At 36.9% G+C, this 27796-nt stretch overlaps 3 protein-coding genes across 3 annotated transcripts; 2 read left to right on the forward strand and 1 right to left on the reverse strand.

Annotated features, from left to right (window-relative positions):
• Positions 1 to 3828: 3828 nt before the first annotated feature.
• Positions 3829 to 13250, forward strand: LOC120079671 (30-kDa cleavage and polyadenylation specificity factor 30-like). Its single transcript, XM_039033974.1, has 7 exons — positions 3829 to 4441; positions 5481 to 5867; positions 6726 to 6888; positions 7001 to 7111; positions 7276 to 7344; positions 11764 to 11850; positions 12058 to 13250. The coding sequence occupies exons 1-7, from the start codon at positions 4035 to 4037 to the stop codon at positions 12961 to 12963; spliced, it is 2130 nt and encodes a 709-aa protein (XP_038889902.1). The 5' UTR covers positions 3829 to 4034; the 3' UTR covers positions 12964 to 13250.
• Positions 13251 to 14877: 1627 nt separating this feature from the next.
• On the forward strand, positions 14878 to 16273 carry LOC120079956 (probable carboxylesterase 18). The gene has a single exon (XM_039034434.1). It carries the CDS (start codon positions 15004 to 15006, stop codon positions 16054 to 16056), a length of 1053 nt encoding a protein of 350 aa, XP_038890362.1. The 5' UTR covers positions 14878 to 15003; the 3' UTR covers positions 16057 to 16273.
• A 2064-nt stretch (positions 16274 to 18337) lies between these two features.
• LOC120080099 (U3 snoRNP-associated protein-like EMB2271) lies at positions 18338 to 25865 on the reverse strand. Its single transcript, XM_039034658.1, has 8 exons — positions 25606 to 25865; positions 24280 to 24682; positions 23314 to 23656; positions 22599 to 22823; positions 22202 to 22430; positions 21672 to 21850; positions 20797 to 20862; positions 18338 to 18741 (listed from the first exon to the last, which is right to left on the reverse strand). Exons 2-8 carry the CDS (start codon positions 24675 to 24677, stop codon positions 18664 to 18666), a joined length of 1518 nt encoding a protein of 505 aa, XP_038890586.1. The 5' UTR covers positions 24678 to 24682; positions 25606 to 25865; the 3' UTR covers positions 18338 to 18663.
• Positions 25866 to 27796: the final 1931 nt, after the last annotated feature.

Raw genomic sequence — 27796 nt, forward strand, 5'->3', positions numbered from 1 at the left:
TTGTGGTAGACGTCATTGGGGACGTTGTCTGGCTAATTCTTGAGTTTGTCTTCAGTATGGTCAGAAGGGGCACATGTTAGAAAAATGCCCAAGGAGAAACGTGTCTGAAATTAGAGGCCAGTCTGCAAGCTCGTTTTAGGGAGGCCCGAGCCATCAATAGCAGCAGGGTAGAGTGTTTTTCATTACTCGCGTGAGGTCGAGAAGTCAGGCATAGTTGTGACAGGTACGCTTCCCATCTTAGGGCACCATGCTTTAGTTTGTTTGACTCTGGATCTTCACACTCATTTATATCCTCAGCATTTGTAAAGCATGGCATGTTAGGGTCAGAACCTTTGCTTTATGCTCTATCAGGAGAAATCATGTTAGCTACTAAAAAGATAAAGGTATGCCAATAGAGATAGCAAATCATGCATTAGATGTGACCTTAATAATTCTGAACATGCGTGATTTTGATGTGATACTGGGCATGGATTGGTTAGTTGCTACTCATGCCAGCATAGATTGCTCTCGTAAGGAGGTCATCTTTAACCCTTCTACGGAAGCCAGTTTTTAGTTTAAATAGGTTGGGACTGTGGTCCTGCCCAAAGTGATTTCAGCACTGAAGGCCAATAGATTGTTTAACCAAGGTGCCTAAGACATCTTGGCCAGTGTAGTTAACACTGGAGAGGCTGAAGTCACTTTGACTTCGGAGCCAGTGGTAAAAGATTTCCCAGATGTTTTCCCAGAAGATTTCCCCGGATTGTTACTACAGCAAGAGATAGATTTTGTTATCGAGTTGGAGCCAGTCATAACTCCTATCTCGAAAGCTCCGTACAGAATGACACCAGCAGAATTGAGAGAGCTTAAGGTCCAGTTGCAAGAATTGTTAGATAAGGTTTTCATACGCCCCAACATGTCACCATGGGGTGCACCCGTGCTTTTTGTGAAAAAGAATGATGGGTCATTGCACCTCTGCATCAACTACAGAAAGCTAAATAAAGTGACCATAAAGAATAAGTACCCACTTCCCAGGATTGATGATTTGTTCGACCAGTTGCAGGGAGCTACAGTGTTTTCCAAAATTGATCTCCGATCAGGTTACCATCAGCTGAGAATAAAGAACTGTGATATACCCAAGACGGACTTTCATTCGGGGTATGGGCATTATAAGTTTATCGTAATGTCGTTTGGTTTGACAAATACTCTAACCATGTTTATGGACCTGATGAATAGAATATTCAAGGAATTCTTTGACACCTTTGTAATAGTTTTCATTGATGATATTTTGGTTTATTCCAAGACAAAGGCAGAGCATGAGGAGCATTTACGAAAAGTTTTGGAGACGTTGTGGGCCAATAAGTTGTATTCCAAGTTTTCTAAATGTGAGTTTTTGTTGAGGCATGTGTCCTTTCTAAGACATGGGGTGTCGAAGGAAGAAGTCTCCATGATCCTACAAAAATTGAGGCAGTTACAAGTTGGTCTCGTCCAACCATAGTCAATGAGGTACGCAGTTTCCCGGGGTTAATAGGCTACTACTGGTGGTTTGTGAAGGATTTTTCTCGCATAACCTCCCCCTTGACTCAATTGACCCAAAAATGAACTTCTTTTGTTTGGAGTGCTTGTGAGAACCTTGATAGTTCTAAAAAAGAGCTATTATTCCTTGCTTAATTTGAGTTTGTTATGGGATTTTATGTGTTTATTGCCCTACTTTGTAGGTACCGAGCAATCAAGAGGTAGAACCGAGTATTTGGAGCTGAACGAGGTTAATTTGAAGCAAATTTGAGCATCCAGACATCAAAAAAGCAAAAAGACCAAAATTCCCCTGCTTCAGCATCGCAACACTCAACCCTTGCCTTGGTCTAACGCTTGCTTGACACCAGAAGACAAAATGTTGGTGTGTAGGCCAGCGTTGCAACGCTGTCAACAGCGTTACAATGCTCCGACTGGAGTAACGCTTCTCATGTCGTCCGCACACGCATCTTCTTTGGCCCAAACACAGGGCAACGTTGCAATGCTGCGATTTTTCCTATAAATATGTCTTTTCGCCTTTAGGTCAAGGTATGCTGAATTTTGGGGCCAAATTGATGGAGGTCGAGGTTGATCTTCATTCTTCTTCTTTTCCCTTCAAATTTTAGTATCTTTAGGTTATTTTTTCTTTTTATTTTGGGTTGTAATCAATGGATCGGATGTTTAGTATCTTTAGGTTATTTTTTTCTTTTTAATCAACACAATTGAATCCTCATTCTTAATGCATATGATTTTAAATTCTATATGATTACTGAGAACCCAATAGAATTAAGAGCATATAGTTTATTAGGGTATGGTCCTTCTGACCTGAATTAATAATTAGGACACTTGATTGATATTGATTTAATTTATTGTCGGCCTGTGTAGAAATTAATCAAGTCGAATCGATTTAGTAGTCGTGCATGCATAGAATAGAATGTTTGTTTAATTATTAATTTCCATGATAGAAATTGTATAGGAAACTCTCTCTTGCGCTTGAAATTAGATAGACCCCTATCCTAGATTACGTTTACCCTTTTATTTTAATTACACGCATTTATCTCTTCTACATCAAAACCCTCCATTTACCGCTCTAGTTAGGAAATTGTCTTAACGAAACAAATCACGCTTCCTTGCGGATCAACTTGAACTTACTATTGTTACTATGTTTTAGTAGTGATATAAGTAGTTCGATATTTACAAATTTTCTTTTCACCTTTAGGCTTTTGGGATTAAACGACGCTCCAAAAATCTACAGTCAAACCTCTCTTCTAAGAATGTAATGCGCAAGCTAATTGTGAACAACAAATCCAGATCTATGAAATGACCAAATATAGTTCGCCTAAACATGTCCAACTGTGTTACAGAAAGCTTCTTCTTCACAACCTCATTCGCTTGCCTAAGGTGAGACAGGTTTGTAATTTGTGCATATAAATCATCTTCTAGACTGTATTTCAAAATCGGTACCATGTATTACCTACATTTCATCGAAAAACATAGATCGTACACGAGCAACTAATAGATTACTGAATGGGATCGACTATCTACATGTGTCCTAATTCTATAAACAGATGGATGTGCATCCCAATTTAAGTTGACTTTTTTTTAGAATGGGAGAAAAACGCAACTTAACTACTTGGATGTATGAGATGGTTAACACAATTGAAAGACGCAGGTGAAAGAAGACGACTTCTTACAAATATCTGTCTTTACAATAGTTGAAATCCACGAAAAATGTTGAATCGATCTTCTCTAAATTTCTTAAAATTGCATTTCTGCTTAAAATTGGGGTAGGTTTTTGCAGGTTTGATCGGGCTGGATTGGGCGTCCCTATCGCGTTGAAAGGTAAGGGGTTACCGATCATTACTTGAATGTATCTTATTATATGGGGTTCAAAATCCTATGTCATGATATCTTTTTGAATTCAGGTTAGGGCTTTGTAGGTTTCATCGGGCTAAGGGAATCCCTATCGCGATCAGAAGAAGCTTCAGACTTCAACAAAGAACAAATGTAAACATCGGGTTGCATTACATAATTAGACCAATGTTTTATTAAATGTATTGGACTCGCTTAATCATCCCTGTCACGAGTGACAGTTAATGGCAACATCTATTAAAATATGAAGTTTGTGATTAGAAGTGTCATCGGGTTAGGAACGATTCATTGTCGGACTAGGCATATCAACTCGAACGCAAGGTCATCTTCAACGTGGAATATGAAGATCAACTCGAACGTAAGGTCATCCTCAACGTAGAAAAAGGCCATATGAAGTAAGTGAAAGATTATAAAACATACTCTATTGGAAAGAGGTCATAGGTACAAAAACCCCTATCCACCGACGTCTAAGATAGATTTATTCCCATAATCCATATTGTTACGGTCGAAAGAATCCCTCAGCTAAAGGTAAATAAGACCGAAATTCTTCTTCTCCTTCACTCTCTGATTCAACTCCGTTCAACAACATTGCCAACTCTCCAATCTCTCTGCTTCTTCGTTTTGAGCTATGATCTGCTTTACAACCCTAATTCCGTAACCATTTCCCTTTCCTAATGGAGGATTCGGAGGGCGTTCTGAGCTTCGATTTCGAAGGCGGCCTCGATGCCGGCCCCACCAACCCCGCCGCCACCTCCTCCTTGCCCCTTAACCACTCCGACTCTTCTGCCCCGCCTGCCGCCTCAGCCGTCTCCAACTCCCTTTCCGGCGCCCTCGGTCCTGCTGTTTCAGCTGAACCTCCTGGCGCTTCAACCGGCAACGTCGGCAACCGGAGGAGCTTCCGGCAAACGGTTTGCCGGCATTGGCTCCGTAGCCTCTGCATGAAGGGCGATGCCTGTGGTTTCCTTCACCAGTATGATAAGTCTCGGATGCCCATTTGCCGGTTCTTCCGTCTCTATGGCGAGTGCCGCGAACAGGATTGCGTCTATAAACATACCAACGAAGATATCAAAGAGTGTAATATGTATGTTTTGGGAATTGAAACTTGGAATTCAGTTTTAGTCTTTAAATTGTTGGCTGTTCGTCAGATTTACGGTTTTGGTTGTTTAATTTCTTTGTACTCTTCTTTCAATAGGAGGTGATTAAATGTCTGCTCTAATCGTTTAAGCCCTTCTTCTTTGTCCCTAGTTGTTGAATTTATTAGTATCTTATGCAGTTCATAGATTGCAGACTGGAAATTTTAATTCTTTTTTCTTCTTTAACTCTTTTTCATATTTTATTTCTTTTTTTAAATAAGAGGATGCAGTTTTCGTTAATATATGAAATTGTGCAAACATAATCTACTCTTCCATCAGGAGTATACTAAAGAGCGTCAAAATTAACAGTTACATAAGTCGTTAGACAATAAGCACCATGAAGAGGAACTTATCCAAATCGTAAGCCTCCTTCCAATCTCTTTCCTTTCTTTATCATTCTTGAATTCCTTGTTAACCATAAAGCCCAAAATTGCCTTAGCTGCATTAGTCCAAAGAGTTTTAAGCCTTTTCTTTAAAGTTTTTGCCACCCAACAACTGTATCATTATTTTTCTAGTGGAAGTGTCAAAGGACGTAGGAAATTGTTTCTTATCCAAAAAAAGAAAAAGAACAAAGGATCTAAGGGAGGTAAAAATAATGAAATAGAGTATCCCTACATCTCTCCTATACAAGCAAAGTAATTGTAGGTAATGTTGGGCATTGTTTGAATGCATACTTCTTTCCTTGAGTTTTCCCTCTTCTCAAAAAGATATTGAAGTTTTAAGTTTAAGCCATGTGTATGGCTGTAATATGAACATGCCTATTACATGTAAAGTTGATATTATCATTAGACATATTTATGGCGCCAGATCTTGAGGAATCTTCATTCAAGTTTTTACAAAATGAATCCCTGGTTTTACTTTGACGAAATTTATTGCAATAACATAATCTTTTAAATTAATTTCTATAGTACATTTTCTTAGACCCATTTTTGTTCTTTCAGAAACAATGGATGTTATACATCTGAAGGCTAAACACTGTAACTGCAGGTACAAGTTTGGTTTCTGTCCAAATGGTCCTGATTGTCGTTATAGGCACGCAAAGCTGCCTGGACCTCCACCTCCAGTGGAAGAAATCCTTCAGAAAATACAGCATTTAGGTTCATACAATTATGGCTCCTCAAACAAATTCTTTACACAACGTGGAGTTGGATTATCCCAACAGAATGAAAAATCTCAGTTTCCTCAGGGTCAGCCCCTCGTCACTCAAGGAGTAGTGACAGGAAAACCCTCTGCAGCTGAATCTGCTAATGTCCCGCAACAGCAAGGGCAACAGTCTGCACAACAAACCAGCCAGACTCCGATACAAAGTCTTTCTAATGGCCAGCCCAATCAATTAAACAGAACTGCCACGTCTTTGCCTCAAGGAATATCTAGGTGTGTCTGAAGAGACCTGAAGTCTTTTTGCATGTTACTTTAACCAAATTTTTGTATCATATGGACACAATGTTGCAGAGATATTATTTAACTTTCATTGTTCAAATCATATTTGTGCTTTTATTTGGTTACTTTAAGCCCCAGTAATCATTAGTCAATAATGTTGTTCTTCATATCAATTTGTAGTCCATGGACCACAAGAATCTTTAGGTAGAAGGAGATTCTAACTCAGTACCTTTTGAGATTTTAAGATGAGTATATGTAAATATTATATCAGATAAATTGCTTTCATTGAGAAAAAATGAAAGAATACAGAAGGGCACAAATGGTATCATCTTAAGGTATTAGTGATTTGACATGTTCTGTATCAAGCTATTAAATTCTATGTCGAAGCTTCATTACCATATGTTCATCCTCCTTTCATTTAGTATCTCATGTCAATTTCCAAGTTCTAGAAACTATTTATCCCCTCACGTTTATGGCTCTGTTACAGATTGGCTAGAATCTGTTGGCTCAAAGCTCATACTCTGTTATGTTAGGGTCTCATTAAATTTGTGGACTGAGACTTCTAACAGACCTTTTTGATGTAGTTTGCTTCAATACTTGAAATTGATGTGGTCTCTCCAGCTTCTGTAATTATACTCGCTTTGTGATTTATGCCAAGTGGAGTTGTTTTCTGTAAAACTCAATCAGCAAGGGTGTACCCTTCTTTGGTACCGTAACCTTTTCTATTCATCTCCTGATAAAGACAAGTGGTTGCCCATTTTTAATATAATTTTGCAAACAGAATAAAAAATCTGACTTTCACACGAACCTTTTAAATACTCTAAATGTTGTAATTTATTTTTGAAAGATTAGGTACTTTATTGTTAAAAGTTGCAACCGTGAGAATTTGGAATTATCTGTACAACAAGGGGTATGGGCAACTCAAAGAAGCAATGAAGCTAAACTTAATGAAGCTTTTGATTCTGCTGATAATGTTATTTTGATTTTCTCAGTCAATCGGACTCGGCATTTTCAGGTGCTAATCATTCATTATTGTGTATGTGTATGAGTTATGACACTACTTGGTCATTGAGGACCAAAGTATGTCTGTTTGAGAGAATCATACTGATTTACTATTTGCTGCTTAGGGTTGTGCAAAGATGATGTCCAGGATTGGTGGATCTGTCAGTGGGGGCAATTGGAAATATGCACATGGAACTGCACATTATGGGCAAAACTTTTCACTCAAATGGCTGAAGGTTGATATTTCGTTTCTTAGTTCTATAGTTTTGTTCAGAAACTTATCACAATTATGTATCTCATCATGCTGTTGCATTTTAGGGTATAGGGTTTAGGATGATTTTGATGCCGTCAATTTGAGCCCTGCATGATGTGATGAATAATTTGACTTTGTTATTTGCAGTTATGTGAACTATCCTTCCAGAAAACACGCCATTTGAGGAATCCATATAATGAAAACTTACCAGTAAAGGTATAGTAACTCGAGCTTGATGAAGAAAGATTTCTATTTATATTTACATCTGCAGATGTCTTTGTCATGCTTCTTCTTTTACTTGTGTTGTGAACTCTTGAAAATATTTCCCACTTCTTTTATCTTTTATGTATATGATCCTTATATTATTTTGCACTTTCTGGTGATAATATATATTACCGGTTAGGTTGAAGTAAAATTATCTGAAAGCATACTTAAGAACTTGCATCTTGTGGATGAAAGTTTATCCTTTTCCTCCTTTTTGGGTGGGTGTGGGTGTGGGTGTGGGTGTGGGGGTTACCTGGGAGCTTTCTGTAGGATTTAGTTTCTAGAAATTACATTCTGCCCCATGTGGACTGTGCGATCTTTATTTTATTTATATTCCAGGAATCATCTGGCAGAGAGTGCTAATATGGTTGACCTCACACTTTAACATGCAGCATACCGACGCCCATCATCCTTGTTTGCAAGGCTTTCTTTTGTTTTTAAGTTACTGTGTTGTTGCTTGTTTCATTGTGACCCTCTATTAGTTTTACTGCGTTATTTCTATTACTATTACTTCTTTGGTCTGGTAAGTTTGTTGTTCTAAGGCTGTTTTGTAGCCTTTAAATAGTTTCTCCTATGTTGTTATGAAAGGACATTTTAGTAAAGAATACTTCAAGATTTCTCCTATAATAGTGTTACACTATCCAGATTGCTAATGTTGGTAAAGTCTTGGGATGAATTTTTAGTCGCTGACTGACTCTCATATTCTCTGGTATGGGCAATGACCTTCACTTTTGTAAATTTCACGCATCAATGAAATTTGTTTCACATAAAATAATAATAACTGACTCCCATATCTCCCTTTCTTTAGTACGGAACAAGGGCTAGTTGTTTTTGCACAATGCTGGATCCTTTCTTCAAGTAGTTGGATGATTGAATTTTGGGGAAAAAATCTTAATGATGATGAATTGGAAGAATGGAACGAGATTATTATGTTCATTTTGGATGGTTTAGTTTCCCTTTTCAAATGTATAGGAAAAGAGATTATGTAAAGGAGATTCTCTTTTACCATGGAATTGCGTAGAGCCAGGCTTTATGAAATTTTACCTCACGTAAGCTAATTTATTTTCATGGTCAGTTTTCCTTAGTATGAGTGGCACTATGGAAAAAAAAATTGCTCGAGTATGAGTGGCACTATGGAAAAAAAATTGCTTGTGCTGTATAGGAATTTTTTCAAAGATCTCAACCACTTGTCTTGAATCCCAGATGGCTTTTCCTAGTTTGGTGCATGGCCTGTTGATTGTTCTACGCAGGTTCAAAAGGAAAGCAATTGCTTAGATGCTAAACTTTTTTTTTAAGTGCAACCCGCACTCTATTCTAATTTCTTAGGTAGGGATGGCAAAAAGCCCTGCCAAGATTAGTTCTAAGGAGGTTGAGTAAAAGACCAGGGAAATAATTTTTATCAATTATTTTTTATGGGGACGAGGTAAATTTTCCACCCTGCTTAGACTTTGGAAATTTTTTATTTTTTTATCTTCTTAAGACCTTGGCCTTCATTATACGTAGTGAGAAATGAAATATATAATTGGGCATTATAAGTTTGTAGAAAAAATACTTTCATATAATGACTGAAAATAGGATCATATTTAGTCAAAAGTATGAAGAAGACCAGAAGTTCTTGTTTCCCCTTTCCAAGATGTGGCAAAAAGGCTGCAATGGGGGATGTGGATGTGGTGGGACTTTCTGGATAAGGTTATGCGGAAGAAAGACTTTGGGTATAAATGGAGGATATGGATGTGGGGTTGTGGTAGAAAGGTGACTACTCTATCCTCATCAAAGGAATTTCTAAGGGATCGATTAAGGCTTCTAGAGGCTTGAGACAAGGGGATCTCCTATCTCCCTTTTTGTTTTTAGTTGTCGTGGATGTTTTAAGTCGCCGCCTCATCTCAAAGGGAGTGGAGGGACATATTCTTGAGCCCTTTAAGGTTAGATTGGAAGAGGAAGCCTTGTCTGAAGATTGCTGATGATACAATGTTGTTCTGTTCTTGCAATGAGGATTCTTTTTTATCCTTAATCATATGGTGGGGTTTTTCGAAGCTATCTCCAGACTAAAAACCAATAGGAGCAAGTGCCAAGTAGGCGGAGATGATTGGTTGTGAGGTTGGCTCCTTTCCCTCTTCATACCATACCTTGGCCTTCCTCGGAGGGGGGGGGGGGATCTCTTTTTGGGACCCCATCTTCGAATAGATTTGTAAGAGGCTTGTCTCGTGGAAGAAATGCTTCTTCTTCAAAACTGGTATACTTTGATCAAATCAGTGTTGAACGGCATCCCCATTTACTTCTCTTTATTTCATGCTTCGAGTTCGGTTCGTAAGAATATGGAGAAGTACATGAGAGACTTTCTCTAGGAGGGGGTGGATGAGGGAAAGCAAAAGATCTCATCTTGTTAGCTGGGAGGTTGTTAGGCACCCTGTGAACGAGGGAAGGCTGGAGATTAGTAATCTAAGGCTTTGCAACAAAGCCCTCCTAGCTAAGTGGCTTCGTTTTGCCCTCGAACCCGAATCTTTATGGCATAGGATCATTGGGAGTATGGCACCTATCTTTTTTATTGGGCGGCTAAAGGGGTTGAAGGCACACACTGGAATCCTTGGAAAGATATTGCGCTTGAGCTCTCCTCTTTTTCCCCTCTGGTCCATTGTGTTGTGAGGGATCGTAGGGTTCGTATTTCTGGGAAGATCAGTGGGTGGGGGATAGATCCCTCTACTCCACATTTCCTTATCTTTATCATATGTCTTCCTTTAAAAAATGTATAATCTCTAATTTGTTGGTCTAGTCGGGAAGCTCTGTGTCCTTTTCTTTTGGGTTTCGTTCTCATTTATGCAATAGGGAAACAATGTAGGTGATCTCTCTTCTGTCTTTGTTGGAAGAATGCAGTTTTAGGGAAAGGAAAAGGGATTGCAACTAGATCCTTGACCCTTTGGAAGGGTTTTCTTTCAAATCTTTCTTTAGTTAGTTATTGGATCCCCACCCCTATTAGAGAGTCGGATTAAGATTCCCAAGAAAGTTAAGTTCTTTACTTGGCTAAGTGTTTTCAGGCCAGGTGAATACTTTGGATAGGCTTGTTAGGAAGAGGACTTCATTAATGGGTCCTTTTTGTTGTATTTTGTGTCGGAAGGCAGAGGAGGATGTGGATCACCTTCTGTGGGGCTGTTCGTGTGGGAGGTCTGTGTGAAGTTATTTCTTGCAGGAGTTTGATGTGCAAATGGCTGGGCAAAGTGATGTTTATACGTCGATCGAGGAGTTCCTCCATCCGCCTTTCAGAGAGAGGTCGCTTTTTGTGGTTTGTTGGAGTATGTGCTATCTTGTGGGATATTTGGGGAGAAAGGAACAATAGAGTGCTCAGAGGTAGGGATAGGGATCCTAGTGAGGTTTATCCCTTGGGAGATTTCATGTTTCGTTGTGGGCTTTGGTTTCAGAGTTTTTTTTTTTTTTTTTTTAATTACTCTCTAGGACACATCTTACTTAGTTGGAACCCTTTCTCTAGAAGGGTTGTTTTGTGGGCTTAACTATTTTGTACGTCCTTGTATTCTTTCATTTTTTTTTCTCAATGAAAGTTTTTTCTTTTTTTAATATCCGTGAGTGTCTAGGTCAGCTTACGCGCACTTCGAGCCGACTAATCTCATGGGACAACCTGCCTGACCCTACAACATTTGGGTGTCAAGGAAACTCATAGGAAATTAATTCCTAAGTAGGTGGCAACCATGGATTGAACCCTTAACCTTTTAGCTATTTATTGAGACTATGTCTCCCTTCTCAATGAAAGTTGTTGATTTCATACTTAAAAAGAATAATAATAAATAAATAAAACTGCAATAAAAATGTGTCAAAAAGTTGATCAAGGCAATCACCTGAGTGGAGCTGCTTCATAAGCTAACTGCACCGTGGCTTGCTGTCACTATAGGCAATCAATTGGGCGACCCAGTTCAGGTTAATCATTCCATGACCGAGAAATTTGTGAATTCACCTTGATATTTAGGAGGATTGAGAAATACAGCAAAAAACCATGATCTTTTCTTAGATAGTGGTATTTGATAGTAAGTTTGATTGAGAGGAAACGAGATGATTTTCTGGAAAATTGATGATGCTGATTGTGTTTCACATGGGATGGCTTTGATACCTTCACTATGCTTCAACTTTGAAGGATTTGAAAGTCATTCCGTTTATCTTTTAAAATTGTTCAATTGGCACCCTTTTCTACTCATTTGGTTTGAAACTGCTCATTGTCTTGGTTTCTTTCCTGTCGACCATCCACATGTAAGTAGAGGATGATTGTTTGAAGATATGATATTCTTTCCCTCATATCTTGTTCTGCAATCAGTGTTAGCATTGAATATAAATTGAGCCATCATTTTTTTAGTATTCTTACAACTGCAGATCAGTAGAGATTGCCAAGAGCTAGAGCCCTCTATTGGTGAGCAGCTGGCGTCTTTGCTTTATCTTGAGCCAGATGGTGAACTCATGGTATGCTTGCTTTGTTCATCTTGGTCCAATCAGGAAACTTTGAAATACACTCCCATTACAATGATAAGGATTACATATGCAAGCAGGCGAGGGAGAAAATAAAATTTGAGGAGATGGATTTTGGCAGTTCCAGGATTCATTATTGTGTAATTGTGTGGGATAGCTTTAGCTGGATTTCTCAAGTGTGTTATCTTATTTGTTGATCAGGCCGTCTCACTAGCAGCAGAATCAAAACGAGAGGAGGAGAAAGCAAAGGGAGTTAATCCTGATATTGGAAGTGAGAACCCAGATATTGTCCCGTTTGAGGACAATGAAGAAGAGGAAGAGGAAGAAAGTGAAGAGGAGGAGGAGGAGAGCTTTGGCCAGTCCGTTGGTCTACCACCTCAGGGCAGAGGAAGGGGTAGGGGAATCGTGTGGCCCCCACATATGCCAATGGGACGTGGTGCCAGACCCTTCCCTGGAATGCAGGGTTTTCCACCTGGGATGATGGGTCCGGATGGGCTTTCTTATGGTCCTGTTACACCTGATGGATTTCCCATGCCTGACATTTTTGGTATGGCCCCTCGTGGTTTTGGTCCGTACGGTCCTAGGTTTTCCGGTGATTTTATGGGTCCTCCAACTGCTATGATGTTTCGGGGACGACCTTCTCAACCTGGGGCCATGTTTCCCCCTGGTGGATTTGGCATGATGATGGGTCAAGGACGTGGTCCCTTCATGGGTGGGATGGGGATTGCCGGTACTAACCCATCTCGACCTGGTCGTCCTGTGGGTGTGTCTCCATTGTATCCACCTCCTGCAGTACCCTCATCTCAGAACATGAATCGAGCTATTAAGAGGGATCAAAGGGGACCGGCCAGTGAGCGGAATGATAGATATATTGTGGGTCTGGACCAAAACAAAGGCCTAGAAATGCCAAGTAGTGGACGCGATGACGAAATGCAATATAAGCAGGGATCAAAAGCCTATTCTGATGAGCAATATGGAGTGGGAACCACCTTTAGGAATGAAGAAAGTGAAAGTGAAGACGAGGCACCTCGACGATCTAGGCATGGAGAGGGTAAGAAGAAGCGGCGAGGTTCAGAAGGAGATGCGACTGCAATCTCTAATCAGTGATTACTTGTAGTTAGTTATATCTGACCAAATAGCCTCTGTTTTGCCACTGATCAGGGATGTCTTCCTACTTAGGCAAGACATAGTTGAACTTAGTGTTTTAAGTTCTAAAATTGGAGTACTCTTTTTTTTTTTCCTCTTTTCATTTTATACCTTCCTTTGTAGGCGACTTCTTGCTACGAATGTTATACATTTCTAAGTAGAGTCATAATTTACACATTATTTTACAAATTTGTAAATGAACTTTCATATGAAGGGAAGAATCTCATAATGTCGATATTTGATGATGATGTGAAGCTCTTATGTCTTCCTCCCTTGCCCCTTCATTGTTGATCCCTACTCTCACCATCTCCCTGTAAAAGAAAGGAAGGAAAAGGGGGATTGCACTTGATGACAGAAATGAAAGATTGCTAATTTGTACAAAGCATGACTATTACAAACTTCCTAATGCATCATTGAAATGTGTAATGTTTCTTATGCCAAATCCTTTCAAATTTGTGAAAACCAAATTATTCAGATTTACTTTTCCTATACCTATCTCTTATAAGGATGAAAACCAAATTATTCTTTTTCATTGCGGTGTCAATTGTGTTTACTTTTGTTGCCAAAGTGAGCATAGTTCGACTGACATTCGAGCATGTTGGTAGTCATGAGTTTTTTCTTTTACTAATTTGGTTTAATAACTGGAAAAAGGAAAAGAAGAATTTCTATATGACAAAGTCATCTTTAATAACTGAGTTCCTTAATATAATGGTAATATCAGAGCGTATGTAAAAGCTTTCTAAAAGCCTATTTGCCTCTTGAACATCCTGCATTTCGTTTATCATCATAAGATAAAATTAATAATGATCTTAAATCTTATTTCACATTTATATGTTTTATTCTATATACTATGCAATGTAAAGAAATTTTCTCCCTTTGGTGTGCATTTCTTTAGTAGGTGTATTCGACACAAAAAACTTCGGAACCATAATTTATGCTTTTATAGTAAATTTATATCAATATTTTAATACTCTTCCTCACTTAGAAAGGAAATGACATTATAGGAGTTTGAACATATAACCTCTTTTCATACCATATTAAATTACAGTCTCCAAGGGAAGGCCCTATTGACAAGGGTTTAGGGTCTCTTGGTCATATCAATTTTAGAGGCTTCAAGTTTGAATTTGAGTGAGCTTAATACTAAAAACTCTCGAAAAAAAGAAAAAAACTATATTAAATTACCATAGAACTCAAAAGTTTAAACTGATAGATTACTATAAATTTAATTTTTTTTTTTCATTGATACTATAACACTCCCTTCATCTTACTTTTTTAATACAACAAATGTAAGATATGAGAATTTAAATCTCCAACCTTAAGGAAAGAAGTACACGTCAATTACCACTAAACTATTTTTCATGTTGGCATACTCTAATTCACTTGCGGACTTGAAAATTTATAGAAAGCAAAACAGGTGAAGGTAAATATTAAAGAAAGTTTGAACAAAAAAATTCATATTCAAATATCATGTTTTATCACCGATCTAATTTAGAAGTACTAGAACCAACCTTGTATTTAAACCTAAATTAATCATATGAAGCTTAAACTGATTCTGTGGTTCTATCAGGCTGCTGGGTAAGAAGATTTTTTCAAAATATATCTATCTACAAATAGAACAAAATGTACATCTGAATTAGCAACAACAACATTCTTCCCTATTCTGCCATTTTTGTCAGTGATCATTAATCTGTAAAGTGGTTTAAATAAATTCACTGAATTTTTCTTTTTAAAAAAGTATTATAATTAAAATGATGGATGAGGGAACCGAACTCTAACCTGGAGATTCATAATACAAATAATATGTCACTCGAACTATCTTGATAATTCACCAAAACTTTAGTGGACAGTAAAAAAGAAGCTGCCACTTGGCAATTGCCATTGCCACCTATTACTTTTTTTTAAAGATAAAGCTACCAAACTTTTTTGGTTTACTATTATTTTGAAATTCTAGGACACAAGAGAAAAATTATATTACTCAAAAAGAAAAAGAAAAAGAAAAAAATGTCTTCTTCCATTTCTGCTTGTGAAATTTCAAGCTCCAAACTTCCATGGAAGTACCGTTTATTACTCCGACTAGGTACTATAATCACCGACGCTTGTTGCCGATCCAATTTCACCGTCAACCGTTGGCTCACCGGAATCCTCGACTGGAAAATCCCTCCTTCTACCAAACCAATCGACGGCGTCTCCTCTTTCGATCTCACCATCGACACTTCCCGCAACCTCTGGGTTCGAATCTTCAATCCCATTATCGACGGTGAACATCCAAATCTTCAATCTGTGCCGGTGATTTTCTATTTCCACGGCGGTGGCTTTGTCTTCTCTTACGCCGATTCAGCCCTCTTCCACATGGCTGCTCACCGATTGGCCAAACAGTTACACGCCGTTGTAATCTCCGTCAACTACCGCCTCGCTCCGGAGTTCCGGTGTCCATGCCAATACGACGATGGATTCGACGCCGTGAAATTCATCGACGAAACGGATGAGGGAATCCTTCCGGAAAAGGCGGATCTGAGCCGTTGCTTCATTTTGGGGGAAAGCGCCGGAGGAAATCTAGGGCACCACGTGGCAGTGAGAGCGAGCGAGTACACGTTCAAGAAACTGAAGTTGATTGGTTTTATAGCGTCGCAGCCATTTTTCGGCGGGGAGGAGAGAACAGAGTCGGAGATGCGGCTGCGGAATCAGCCGCCGTTGAGTCTGAGACTTTGTGATTGGTTCTGGAAGGCGTTTTTGCCGGAGGGGGAAAATCGAGACCACGCGGCGGCGAATGTGTTTGGGCCGAATGGAAGAGATGTTTCGGAGGTGGTGAAGTTTCCGGCGACGGTGGTTTTCGTCGGAGAGTTGGATCTGTTGCAGGATGGGCAGAGGAAGTACTATGAAGGGTTGAAGAGAATGGGGAAGAATGTGAAAATGGTGGAATTTCCAAACGCCATTCATGGATTCTTTGCGTTTTGGGATCTGCCACAATATTCTTCCATGATTAAAGAGATGAAGGATTTCATTGCCACCGAATTCCATAACTCTCCTCCATTAATTGTTCATGGTTCTTCCTAACAAAGTCATAGGTTCATGGTTGAATTATAAACTACTTTCGAGGACATAGTTAGTTGTGTTTGGGTTGACTTTTTAAGTATCTAATAAGTCTTTTAGAGTGTTTGGATTGACTTTTTAAGTATCTAAATAAGTCTTTATATATGTATAGAAAAAATATTTATAAACCATTAGAAAGTCAATCTAAATGGATCTTTAGTTACTCCAAACTAGAGTTTTTTTTTTTTTTTAAAGATAATATGTAGGGTTGATCTCGAATTTATGTTCATGAAGGTTTTCTTTTTTATTAGAATACCATTTTAGTTCTCTATTAATAAATCTTAATCTTGTGAAGAAAAACTATTTATATAAAATAGTAAAATTTTAATTTTTTTTTTTATAGAGGATGATATAAATCTATCGATATTGTTTTTTTATTCCTATAAATAGGTTCACATCTTTATTTTGAAGATTTTTCAAATTTAAACTTATTTTTTTCTATAAATTATCATTATGATTTCTATATTTTAAAAATTAAATAATTTTAGTTCTTATATTGTTCAATTTTAGTTATTGTATTTTTTAGAACAGTTAAATTTAGGGTCCTTTTTAAATATAAAAGATATTTATAAATATTTATACTTTATAGCAAAAAATTTAAAAAGTACAAAACATTTTTGGAAATTTTCTATTTATAAGAATTTTCCTAAATTTAGTCCATATTACTTGTTTATTGTTGATTTATAAATATCTATCGTGACATTTTGTCTATGAAGCACAGATATTTCATGTGAAGCAAAGAATCCGACACGTATCAAATACCGATACTTTCAGATACTTCACAGATACGTATCTGACACGCGATTTGACGTATCTATTTTTAATCTAAAACTATGCACCTATTTAAAAAACTCACTACTCGAGTCCAAAACTAAAGGAAAACAAAAAAAAATAACGGATCAAATCCAATCATCTAATCTCCATCTTCACATTTGAGTCCCCACAAAATCCACTAAAATATAAACCATTTGAATATCTTCAACAATTCAATGAAGAAGTTCTTCGTTTATCTTCATACTTCTCTCTTAATCTTCTTCTTATTCTTTTTCTTTGCAATATGAGTCACTTTTCTATTGCATTTTATTAACTATTGTACTTCAACATCTTAAATGTTGCTTTTTTTTTTATTATATTTGAGTGTTTGTAGTCTATTTTGTGCTATTGTTATTAAATTGTATGCTTAATTTATCTATATTCTAGATTTTTTAAAAAGAAAAAGAAAATATACCTTCAAGTATCCTCGTTTTTTAAAAATATATATATTAAAAAAAATGACACATACTTAAACGTATCCGTATCTTAGTTTTTTAGAAATTGATGAATTGCCGTATTTGATCATATCCGTATCGTGTAGTCATATCTGTGTCTGTACTTCATAACATTTTATTATATTTATAAATAAGTTAACTTATGATAACAACTTAAAAAGGAATTGTCATTAATTAACATTATCACTATAAATTTTGAAAATATATTCACATACTATATTCATTTTTTATCAAACCAATTTGATAAAAATTAAATAACAATGACTAAATTTAGAATTTATTAAACGAGAGGGACAATACTTAATTTATTTTATCAAATCGATTCGATACGGTAATAATTTACAGAAAAACACCATGTACGAAAATGCAAACATAAGCATTTCTTTTTTTTGTTGGAAACATCAACAATAATACCTAAAGTACATCAATCAAAATAATATTAACATTTTTGTCTCATAAATTATCCATCATGTACATCCGCCATTTTAGGGCTTCAATGACAATTTTTTCTTTTTCTTTTTCTTTTTTTTGGGGGGGGCGGGGGGGGTCGTAGTGAATCAATGACGCAATAGTCAAAACTGACGGAATTGAAGTTATAGACCTACTAAAAACATAATTTAATAGTGACAAGATAAATGACTAAATATCGATAGCTCATCTGGAAGAATAACAAAATCAATTAATTTTGTAAATCTACGACGTCATGTCAGACCGAGAACACCAGTGACCTTGATATTTAACATTAATCTATAAAATTATTACTTTGTAAACAATTGCAATTCAATAAATAAATTTCGATTATAATTATAATGACTATAAAAATCTATAATGTATTCATTCCAAGGCCTTTATCATCATCATTACACCATTATATCAAGAATGGATCCAATTATTTAACCTGGAAAATTTCAAATCAACATAAAAAGTGTTTGCGATGTACAAAGTTAAGAATGTGAACACTGTGAGCCTTGCTACGATTTACTAGGAAACAGTTGAATAATGAATTGCCAAAAAGGTAAAGTTAATTGGGACATTTGATTATAAACATAATCTATCTTTGAAATTCATAGCTATGGGTAGTTTTACGGTCACAATGGCTTGCAAACTCACCCTTCTCAGTAAGAAAAATGAACGGGAATGCTCTAATTTGACTATTGTTACAATGGCCAAAATGTGGTAAAAACTCAGTTAGGCAGGCTAGTGAAAAAAAATACATAGAGAAATAAGGGGGAACTCTTTCAATTTTACTATAGAACTCGAGGTCGTCAAAATTGGATAAGGTATAGAACTCTTCAGCTCAGTCTCATGAGAGCTTAAGGGGGTGAACTGCAACTCCATTCTGAGCAGCTGGGATTCGCCCCCACCTTCCTAAACGAGGTTCCTGTCATGAAGTTAACTAATGGTATCAAGCACTGAGCAAGACGTTATGCTCTCGGCATAGCAAGTGTACAAAAGTTATGAAGGGAGAAGATGACGGACAACTATCTTGCCAAATAAACACAAACCAAAGAAGTAGAAGAGAGAAATATATTCAATCAGAGCAGCCAAACAAGGAAGTCGGCAATCTAGATATGACTCCAAATCATCATAGTAACAATACGAGCTTTTTTTTTTTCATATAAGAAACAATTTAATTGATGCATGAAAACTACAAAAAGAATCAAGAATAATCGGACTTTTCCAATTGGTTAGAAGATTTTGCTATCGCTAGGCACAAATATACCAGAGCACACTTTAAGAACTTAACAAAAAGCATTTACAAATAACCGAATAAGAGAGATTAACAAAAACTCAGTTTTTCTTTGAAATTATCGCAAACGTGCTTCTTTCATCACCAAAGGAAGTAGGCTTGCCTAAATCAATTGTCTTCTACTTAACCAATTCTATCATGTAAGACTTGCCTACTTATTATCAATTTTCAAGATTCCTACAAGGATCGTAGAAAATCTTGGAAAGAGATCTATGGAATTTTCCATAGGACAGACGTGCTAGGGATGGAAAGAGGTCTCATTAGGTGGAGGAGAAAGCGTTTATTAACATTCGAAAAGAGGAGATAGGTCCAATAGCAACTTTGGAAGCTGTTGAAATTCTTGTATGGATTAAGACAATCTCCACGTGCATGGATGAATAGATTCACTACAGCATTATATAAAAGAATGCCAAAATTGATCATACCTTGATCATAAAACCCTAAAATAGAAAGGCAGCAATTTTGATTGTATGTGGCTGATAATGATCATCATAGCAAAGAAAGATCTTAGAAGAGATTCTCCACCTGACTCGAGTTTGAAATCAAAGAATGGTAGGTTTAACATATTTTTTAGGCATGGAAGTACCATGATCCAAAAATGGTCTTGCAATTTCTCATAGGAAATATATCCTTCTGGAAAGACACTTGGTGTGGGGAAGAAGTAAGAACATCCTGAAATACTGCCCCCTCTTATTCATGAATCATGACAGTGGCCAACCGAATCAGAGATGGAACATGCATATCCTTCTGGAGAGAAACTTGGTTTGGGGAAGAAGTAAGAACCACTTTAAGAAGTTTTCCTCTTTTGAGGTTTCTCTCTCTCGCTCTCAAAAGATGGGGTAGTAAAGGACGTGTGGCTTGTGGATTTAAATTCATGGAACCTTAGGCTTAGAAGAAATATCAGAGATGAGAAGATTGAAGAGTGTGCACTATATTGAACAGCCTCGGAGCTACCATTTTATCTCAAAGACAGGACAAAGGCATATTGAAATTGGAACATCTTTTTTCCACCAGCACAAAAAAGAGCCGCCTCCACAGTTTTTTGAATGGATTGGGAAAGAACGCTACCCTAAAGAAAATCAAGTTCACTTGGAACTATCACACTAGACCATCAATACAGATGGCAAGCTCAAAGAAAGCTACCCCACTGGAACTTATCTCCTTAATGGTGCATCATCTGCAAACAGGACCTAGAACCACAGAATCATCTCTCATTATTTGTGATTGTGCAAGGAAATTTTGGTTCCACCTACTAATATCCTATAAGTTGGCAAAATGCCCTACCCAGAGCCCCAAAGATGTTTCTTTCACACACTTTGGGTGGTCACCCCTTCAAAAAAGGAAAAAAGCTCCTTTGGCAGAACTCGTTAGAGCGAACATTTGGCAAGAAAGAAATCAAGTATAAGGAATTTACCTACAACAGATTTCTTGATACTCATGTTAATATGGTTGTGACTTGGTATAAATCTCCCCTTTAAGAAGAAGAAGAAGAGGAGGAGGAGGGGAGAGAGAGAGTCATTATAGTTGGGAGACTAGTTAGATTCGTGAAAAATTGTTCCTTAAAAAAAGAGAAGCATCTAGATTGTTTTATATATATATGTTAAACATATAGAAACCAGTAATCGTATTCTTCTACCACAAAAAATAATCAGACATGCTTAAAAGTTCAACTTGTGCCATGATTACCTGCCCAACTCCAGCCACCACAAACCTTCCAGATTTGGCAAAAGTCAAGGAGTTCAAAAATCCAACCTGAAATTGAAAAAATTAGCCATACGTAAGCAATACACTAGACTACAACTTCTTAAGCACAATTCATGTCTAAGAAACTCCAAAAGAAATAATAGCAACAATAATATTTTTTTCTTGAAAAGAAGAACCCAGACAATATCTCTGTCAAACAGTACGATAGGTGAGGAGCACATAGCTTCAGTACAATGGACGCCCAAAAATACTTTAAGATAAGAAAAGCAAGAAATGGAACTCATTCCAATATAAACATACATATATATATACACACACACACACATTATACAAGTAAAGTTTTCCTTAGAAAAGAGAGAAGGAAATTAGTACTGTAAAAAATTTCAAAAATATAAGGGGAAAAAATGAAGCAAGAGGTACAATCCACCAAAAGCAACTTGAGAGAGAGAGAGCAAGTATGGAAGACGCCCTACCAAGTGAGCTTAGCTCAGCGGTAATTGGCATGACATTCTTTTCTAATTTCTAAAGGTCAAAGGTTCAATCACTTGTCCCTACAGTTGATTGTACTAAAAAAAAAGTATAGAAGAAGCCCTTACGGCCTTAAATTTTCAGTTTGAGTACTTCCAAAAGCAAAAGATATGGAAAGTAGAAACAAGGTTATATCAAGAGGAAGTCAAACTCAGCAGGTGCCCAAAAGCTCTTGTTGAGGTGGAGACATGTGAGGGCACAAATTCAAGCAATGATATTGATATACAAAAGAATGTGTTTGTACAATATAAGCCACATTCAAGTTACTTTCATTAGAAGAGGTAAAATTAAACAACTAGTAACGTAAAATAAATGGGGATCTTGCATACCAGAGGGAGGTCATATAATGGTCGAACATCTTTCTTATCACTTGTGAGAGCCCATAAACGAACAGAACCGTTTCCAGCACCCGATGCAGCAAGGTCACTGTTTCTACATACTGAGACTGAGCTTACCCAAGAGTATGCTGACAAACTGTGAGAGGTATTATGATTGACATCCCCATTTCCTGCAAAAAAAACAAAACAAAATTCACGATATAATAATAATTTGAATAATAATTGGCACATAGTTGCTTTTTTTATTTAAATCAACCTTTTTCATTTTTATATTAACTTTAATGGAAAAGTGAACCATTAGAGGAAGATGAAAACAGACAACCAACAACGGGCCATTCCTGCAAGTAAGCTCGTAAGGAAACACAGAAAGACCAACTGACCAAGTGACAATTATGGACTGATTTGTGCATTAGTGGCAACCTTAAAGCTAGAAATAACCACCAATGAGCCTCTCGGGTACAGCGATAATTTGCAGAATGATTGAAGAGAAAAATATATAAAATTCTTGAAGAAACTCGTACCCATACAACCATTGGGGATGGTTCCATTTTCCTTTAGTTCCAAGTTCGTGGAAGATGATGAAGAAGAATGAGCATTTCGTACAATAAAAATAGGCTTCTTTTTTAATACAGTCCAGAGCTCAATACTGCCGTCATCTGATCCAGATAAGAATTCATCATTGCTTATAAAACAGCAACATTCTAAGGATGATGCAGGAGCACGAAATACTAAACGGGACTCCTCTGGAACCTGTTTCAAGCATCAAAAAGACTAATTAGTCAAAATAATAAACGGAAAATAAGACTATTGCAGGTATATGAAAACACAAGCATGCTGCACAAATTAAAATTAGTGAACTGTGGCCAGTCCAATGAGAGAACCTGCTAAAAACTGCAAGCAGTAAAAAACAGGGTCTACCTTCCATAATTGCATACTCCGATCACGTCCAACGGTAAGTAACCTTTCTTTCCGTAGACAATCGATAGTCAATACGTCACTTTGATGACCAAACAATGTATTTATATAAGCCCTGTCATCCACATTCCATATCTTCACAGTTCGATCATATGAACCAGAAAAAAGTTCTGAAGTCCCTTGCCTGAAAGTCAAACACGAAACAGGTCCTCTATGACCAGGAAATGCCTGTAAGAAGAGACAGTAAAATCACTGAGAAAAGATTTTGACAGCTATAATACTTTATTTTCTGTCAAGTTTTCTGCTCCTTTTTTATGGTAAGTTTCAGAGAGGTGGAAGAGGGAAGCTTCCAATCAAAGTGATAGAAATGGTATACAGAATTTGGGATAACATTGTATACTTTCTCACTATTCTTCTTAATTTAAACATATCCTATATTTGGACCATTTGGAGGATCTTTGGTTTATGTAAGCTTTTTATACCGTCTCTTTCCTTTATATTAGTGGAAATGGTTGCTATATTTAAAGTTACAAAAAAAAATATAGTAAAATCCCCATTGTATAGGACAACAAAAGAGGGATAATTTCAAAAGGCTTCATATATTTATTCCACACAAACCCAACCCAAAGTATTAGGTTTAGATTTAATCTCAGGAGTTCTCAATCATGCCATGTCATGTAACAATAAGCAATAAGCTACAGAAATAAATAGCAATTACCTGAATATGCTCTCTTGAACGAGTATCCCATATATGCACATGGCGGTCTAAGCCTCCACTTGCCAAATATCGACCATCAGAACTGACAGCTAATGACAAAGTGACTTTACTATGCTTTGTAGCCCGGCCTTGGGGATCCTTAGCACCATGCGATCTCAATATTTCATCACTAGGCCAGTGATATTTTTCCCCTTTACCACTGTCTACATCCCAATGTAAGATGGTACCATCCTTGGACGATGAAAACCCCTTCAAATCATCCTCGGATAGAGCCACAGCTGTAACAGATTGTCTGTGCTTAATCAAGAATTGAAATCCATCTTTAGCTACTGGCTTCTGGACCCTGAAAGTTGTATAATCATTAACAATCTAACACCATGCACCCGTCATTAATTTTCTAAAGTTTGTTTTCACATTTTTCCTTTGCCTCTCCTTTTTCTTTTTTCTCACATACAAGGGGTTTAAGACACAAGCAGATCATAAGAACATGCTCCCCAAGCTTCTTTATAAAATTACAATGAGTGAAGTGAACCTTAGCCACATATAATGAGGATAACAAGTAAACCTCTACCTTTCATCTTGAAGAAATAGCACAAGAATGTGTCTGACATCCCACTGTTATTTGGACATATGTCCCAGTTCTTAAAGAAAGTTACTTGAAAAATTATATGAACAACAAAGACGAGTTGTTGTAATCAAGGGAACAACATGGAGTTCAAATAAGAAAAAAATTATTCAAGAGAATAGTAATGTTATATAAGTGGGTTGTTTTTAGCTTAGCATCCATGTATCGGTGGAATAAATAATTAAACTACATGAGAGAAAACAAATTGTGTCAAAGTGTGTGTGTGAGGGAGAGAGGTGAGTGCTATGAATTTGGAAAAACAGGGACGATAAACAATAAGTAAATCAGCAAAAATACAAATAAAAAATTCCAATGAAAACTAAACCAATAGAAAACAATACTTCGATGCAATTTCTCTCCGAAGCCTTCCGCTATCTTCAAGTTGCTCTTGCTGAAGAATTTGTGCAACAAGTGAATCTTTTTCGCCTTCATCACCAGTCTCATCCTCATCCTTCTCTTCATCCTCCCTCTCCTTTTCTTTTTTCGCAATTTCCCGAATTTTCTCCAAGTACTCGATTGCTACTCTCTTTCTTTTCTCATCAACAGTTTCTTCCTCAAACTCCTCGTCCTCGACGCCCACTAACCCATTATCCTCGTCTGACTCACCACTCTCAATCTCGTCATCAACAATCTTCCTTCGTTTCCTTGATTCAGAACTGAAGAAAGGATCCTTACTGAGTGGAAAATTCTTCCCCTTCTTTGCCCCTTTAGGAGGGGCCAAGCTTTTCTTCTTCGTCATTTTTACTGCAAAACAAAGAAGACACAAAGAGACATTAATCCTTAAACAAATTCCTTCTACTAATTATGATTTTATTATTGGCACTGACAGAGCAAACAACCATAACACAAAAGTAAGAGTTAGCGGCAACTTGAGAGAAAAGCCTCGTCTGTTGGCTAAAGTGAAGTGTGATTTGAGAAAGGGTGGCGGTGGGCAAATTCTGCATAAGGATAATCAAAGTTGGGGGTGGAGAGCCGCCAGGAGAACTTAGAGAGAGAGTATTAAGAGATGTTGAAGGAAGAAGATTCGAAACCGAAGAGTTCTATGCTTTTACTTACTATTTTACTCCCTTTCTTTTCTTTTTTCTACTATGAAAAACGGGAAGACGTTTTTTTAATTATTATTTGCAATGGCAGAGAAAGATGGATACTTGGGTTTATGGAAAAAGTTTATGAAGAAAAAATTTAGCACGACAAACTTAGCAGTAACTGTAAAACAAACCCAAAACTTACCGGAAAGGACTTGGGTCCTCGCCGGAGTTCGGAGCTTAGAATTTTTATGTTGGAAGATAAGTGCAAAATAATTGGAAGATAGAAGACACTATCTAAAATGACATGAAAAACTTCCTTAACATTTGTATAACTTCTCTAAATCACCTAAAACACATATATAAATGTGGAACACTTCTCATTTTTACGAAATAAACCCAACCAACAATAGTTTTTGCAAGAAGCCGAGCAACATAAACTCAACTAACAGTTTTTGCAACCAATAAAAAATCTGAAAAACAAGCTAATAACCTTAAATATTAGCTAACAATAAAAAAAAATCAGAACTTATAATCGAATGTCTCAAAACAACAACAACAACAACAACAACAAAACAAAACAAAAAAAAAAATCAGCAAACAGGTCATACTTTGTTCTAAAGGAAGCAGAAATTTTCTCACCAAGTTTACCCAAACGAAATCACTAACAAATGGTTGAAGTTTGAGAAAGAAGTCGTCGTGATTTCCGTATGCTTCGCCGTTGTCGTAGTCGATAGAGTAGAAGTCGCCGTCGAGTAGTCCCAGTCCAGTCGCCGGCGCTGGTAATCGAAGTTGCTGTTGTCTATGCGAGTGACACGAGAAGTTCACTCAGAGATTGATCGTCGCCTGGTAGCCGGAGCTAGAGCAACAGAAGCGTGTGTGTGGAGAGTGGAGAAGGCAACGTGCGTGTTTGGGAGGGAGAACGTAGGGTTTTTCTCTGAAGGGTAAAATAGTCATTTTCTATCAAATTAAAAACCAACCTTAAAAGAATTAGAAAATTAAAAACCAGCCTTAAACATTTCATATAAGAAAAAAACCAACCTCTTTAACATATGGATGTCAACAAAATATTAAAGTCTTAATTTTATGAAATTTTTAATAAAAATATCTGTAAAAAATTGATTTTGATGGATATTTCTAAAAGTTATAAAAATAAAAAAAATTAATTAATAACTAAATAGTTTATGATTTTCAAATAAGTTAAGATGTCTATTATTTATATTATATTTACATTAGTGATATTTTTGGGTGTTCGGCTCACCAACATGAGTTGAGTTGAGTTCGTATAATATATCAACTCATTATTGTGGAGTTGAATTGGTATATTTTACCAACTCACCCCAACTCTCCATTCTTCTCATGTTCTGACTCCACCCATTGCCCACTGTCACACTCTGACAACTAACTCTGGGCTTTGAGTACCACCTCCAAGGACAACTTCGGCAACTAACCCTAGACTCTGATAACCACCTTCGATGGCAACTATGGCGACCAAATCCGGCTCCGACAACCACCTCCGATGAAAATTTTTGGCGATGAAATCCGGACTCCGATAACCACCTCCAATGACAGCTCCGGTGACCAACTCCAAGTTTCGAAAAACTTTGCGCGACCAACTCCGACAAACCAATTATGGCCTCAACCACCTCCAGTGGCCCAACTCCGATGACCACCTTCGTACTACCAACTTCGACTACCAATTGGCTCGAACAACAAACTCTGATGACCAACTCCGATAACTACCTTCATAGGCTCCGACAACCACCTACAACTACAAACTCCGATGAAAATCACCTTCGATGATCACCTTTGAGCGAGCAACTTCGACAACCACCTTCGACAACAAAACTCCGACAACTAACTTTAATACCACCTTCATGCGACTAACTTTGGGCTCCGACAGCCACCTCCGACTACAATCTCCAGCTAAAATCATATTCAATGATCAACTTCGATGACTACTTTCGTCCGACCAACTCCGGGATTCGAAAACCACCCTTAATGACAAACTTCGACAACCAACTCCAATACACCTTCATGTGACCAACTTCAAGCTCCGAAAATCACCTCCAGCTACAAACTCCAACAAAAATCATCTTCGATAATCAACTTCGACAACCACTTTTGACTATTATAAGACCGATGACTTTTAAAGTATGTAGTAGGGTTGTTGATTATATATAAAAAAAATATATTATTTTGTCTACATTAAGTGTAATATCTATACGTGATGAATTTACATATCAAATGAGTATTAAGAATATTTAGACAAAAAATATGTATGTAGTTGAAACGTATGCAACATATAACAAAAAAAATCATAAAATGAAAAAAAATCCCGAAACATTGTCTAGTAAGAATTAATGAAAAATAGAGATTTGTTCTATGACGATCCTCCAAATTTAAAGGAAATGAAAGTGAAACTGTCAAAAAAATGTGGTGACATTTCATTGGCTGTTACGATGATAGAGGAGATTTAATTAAAAAGATACATGACATAGTAAAAATATAGAGCAACGATAGGAAGAAGAAGATGATGATGATGATAATGAAATTCGTAGAGAAAATTAGCTTGAAAATTTTGGTTTTACTTTAGTTTCTCATTTTATTCAACCATACTTCTATAAGAAGTGTAATGGGTTAATTGATGTTCATTGCCCAAAAAAGAAAGAAATAAAGAAAAGTTCTAAAAAATTAAAAGAAAAAAATTAAGGTCCATATTTTGTTCAAACAAAGATGGGTAGAATTATTGAATAAAAAAGTTTCAAAACAAAAATAGTAATCATAAAAGCATATTATTTAGAGTTCAAAAAACTGCATTAGATGCCCAGAT

This window comes from Benincasa hispida, chromosome 6 (assembly GCF_009727055.1).
Source record: "Benincasa hispida cultivar B227 chromosome 6, ASM972705v1, whole genome shotgun sequence".
NCBI classification, from domain to species: domain Eukaryota; kingdom Viridiplantae; phylum Streptophyta; class Magnoliopsida; order Cucurbitales; family Cucurbitaceae; genus Benincasa; species Benincasa hispida.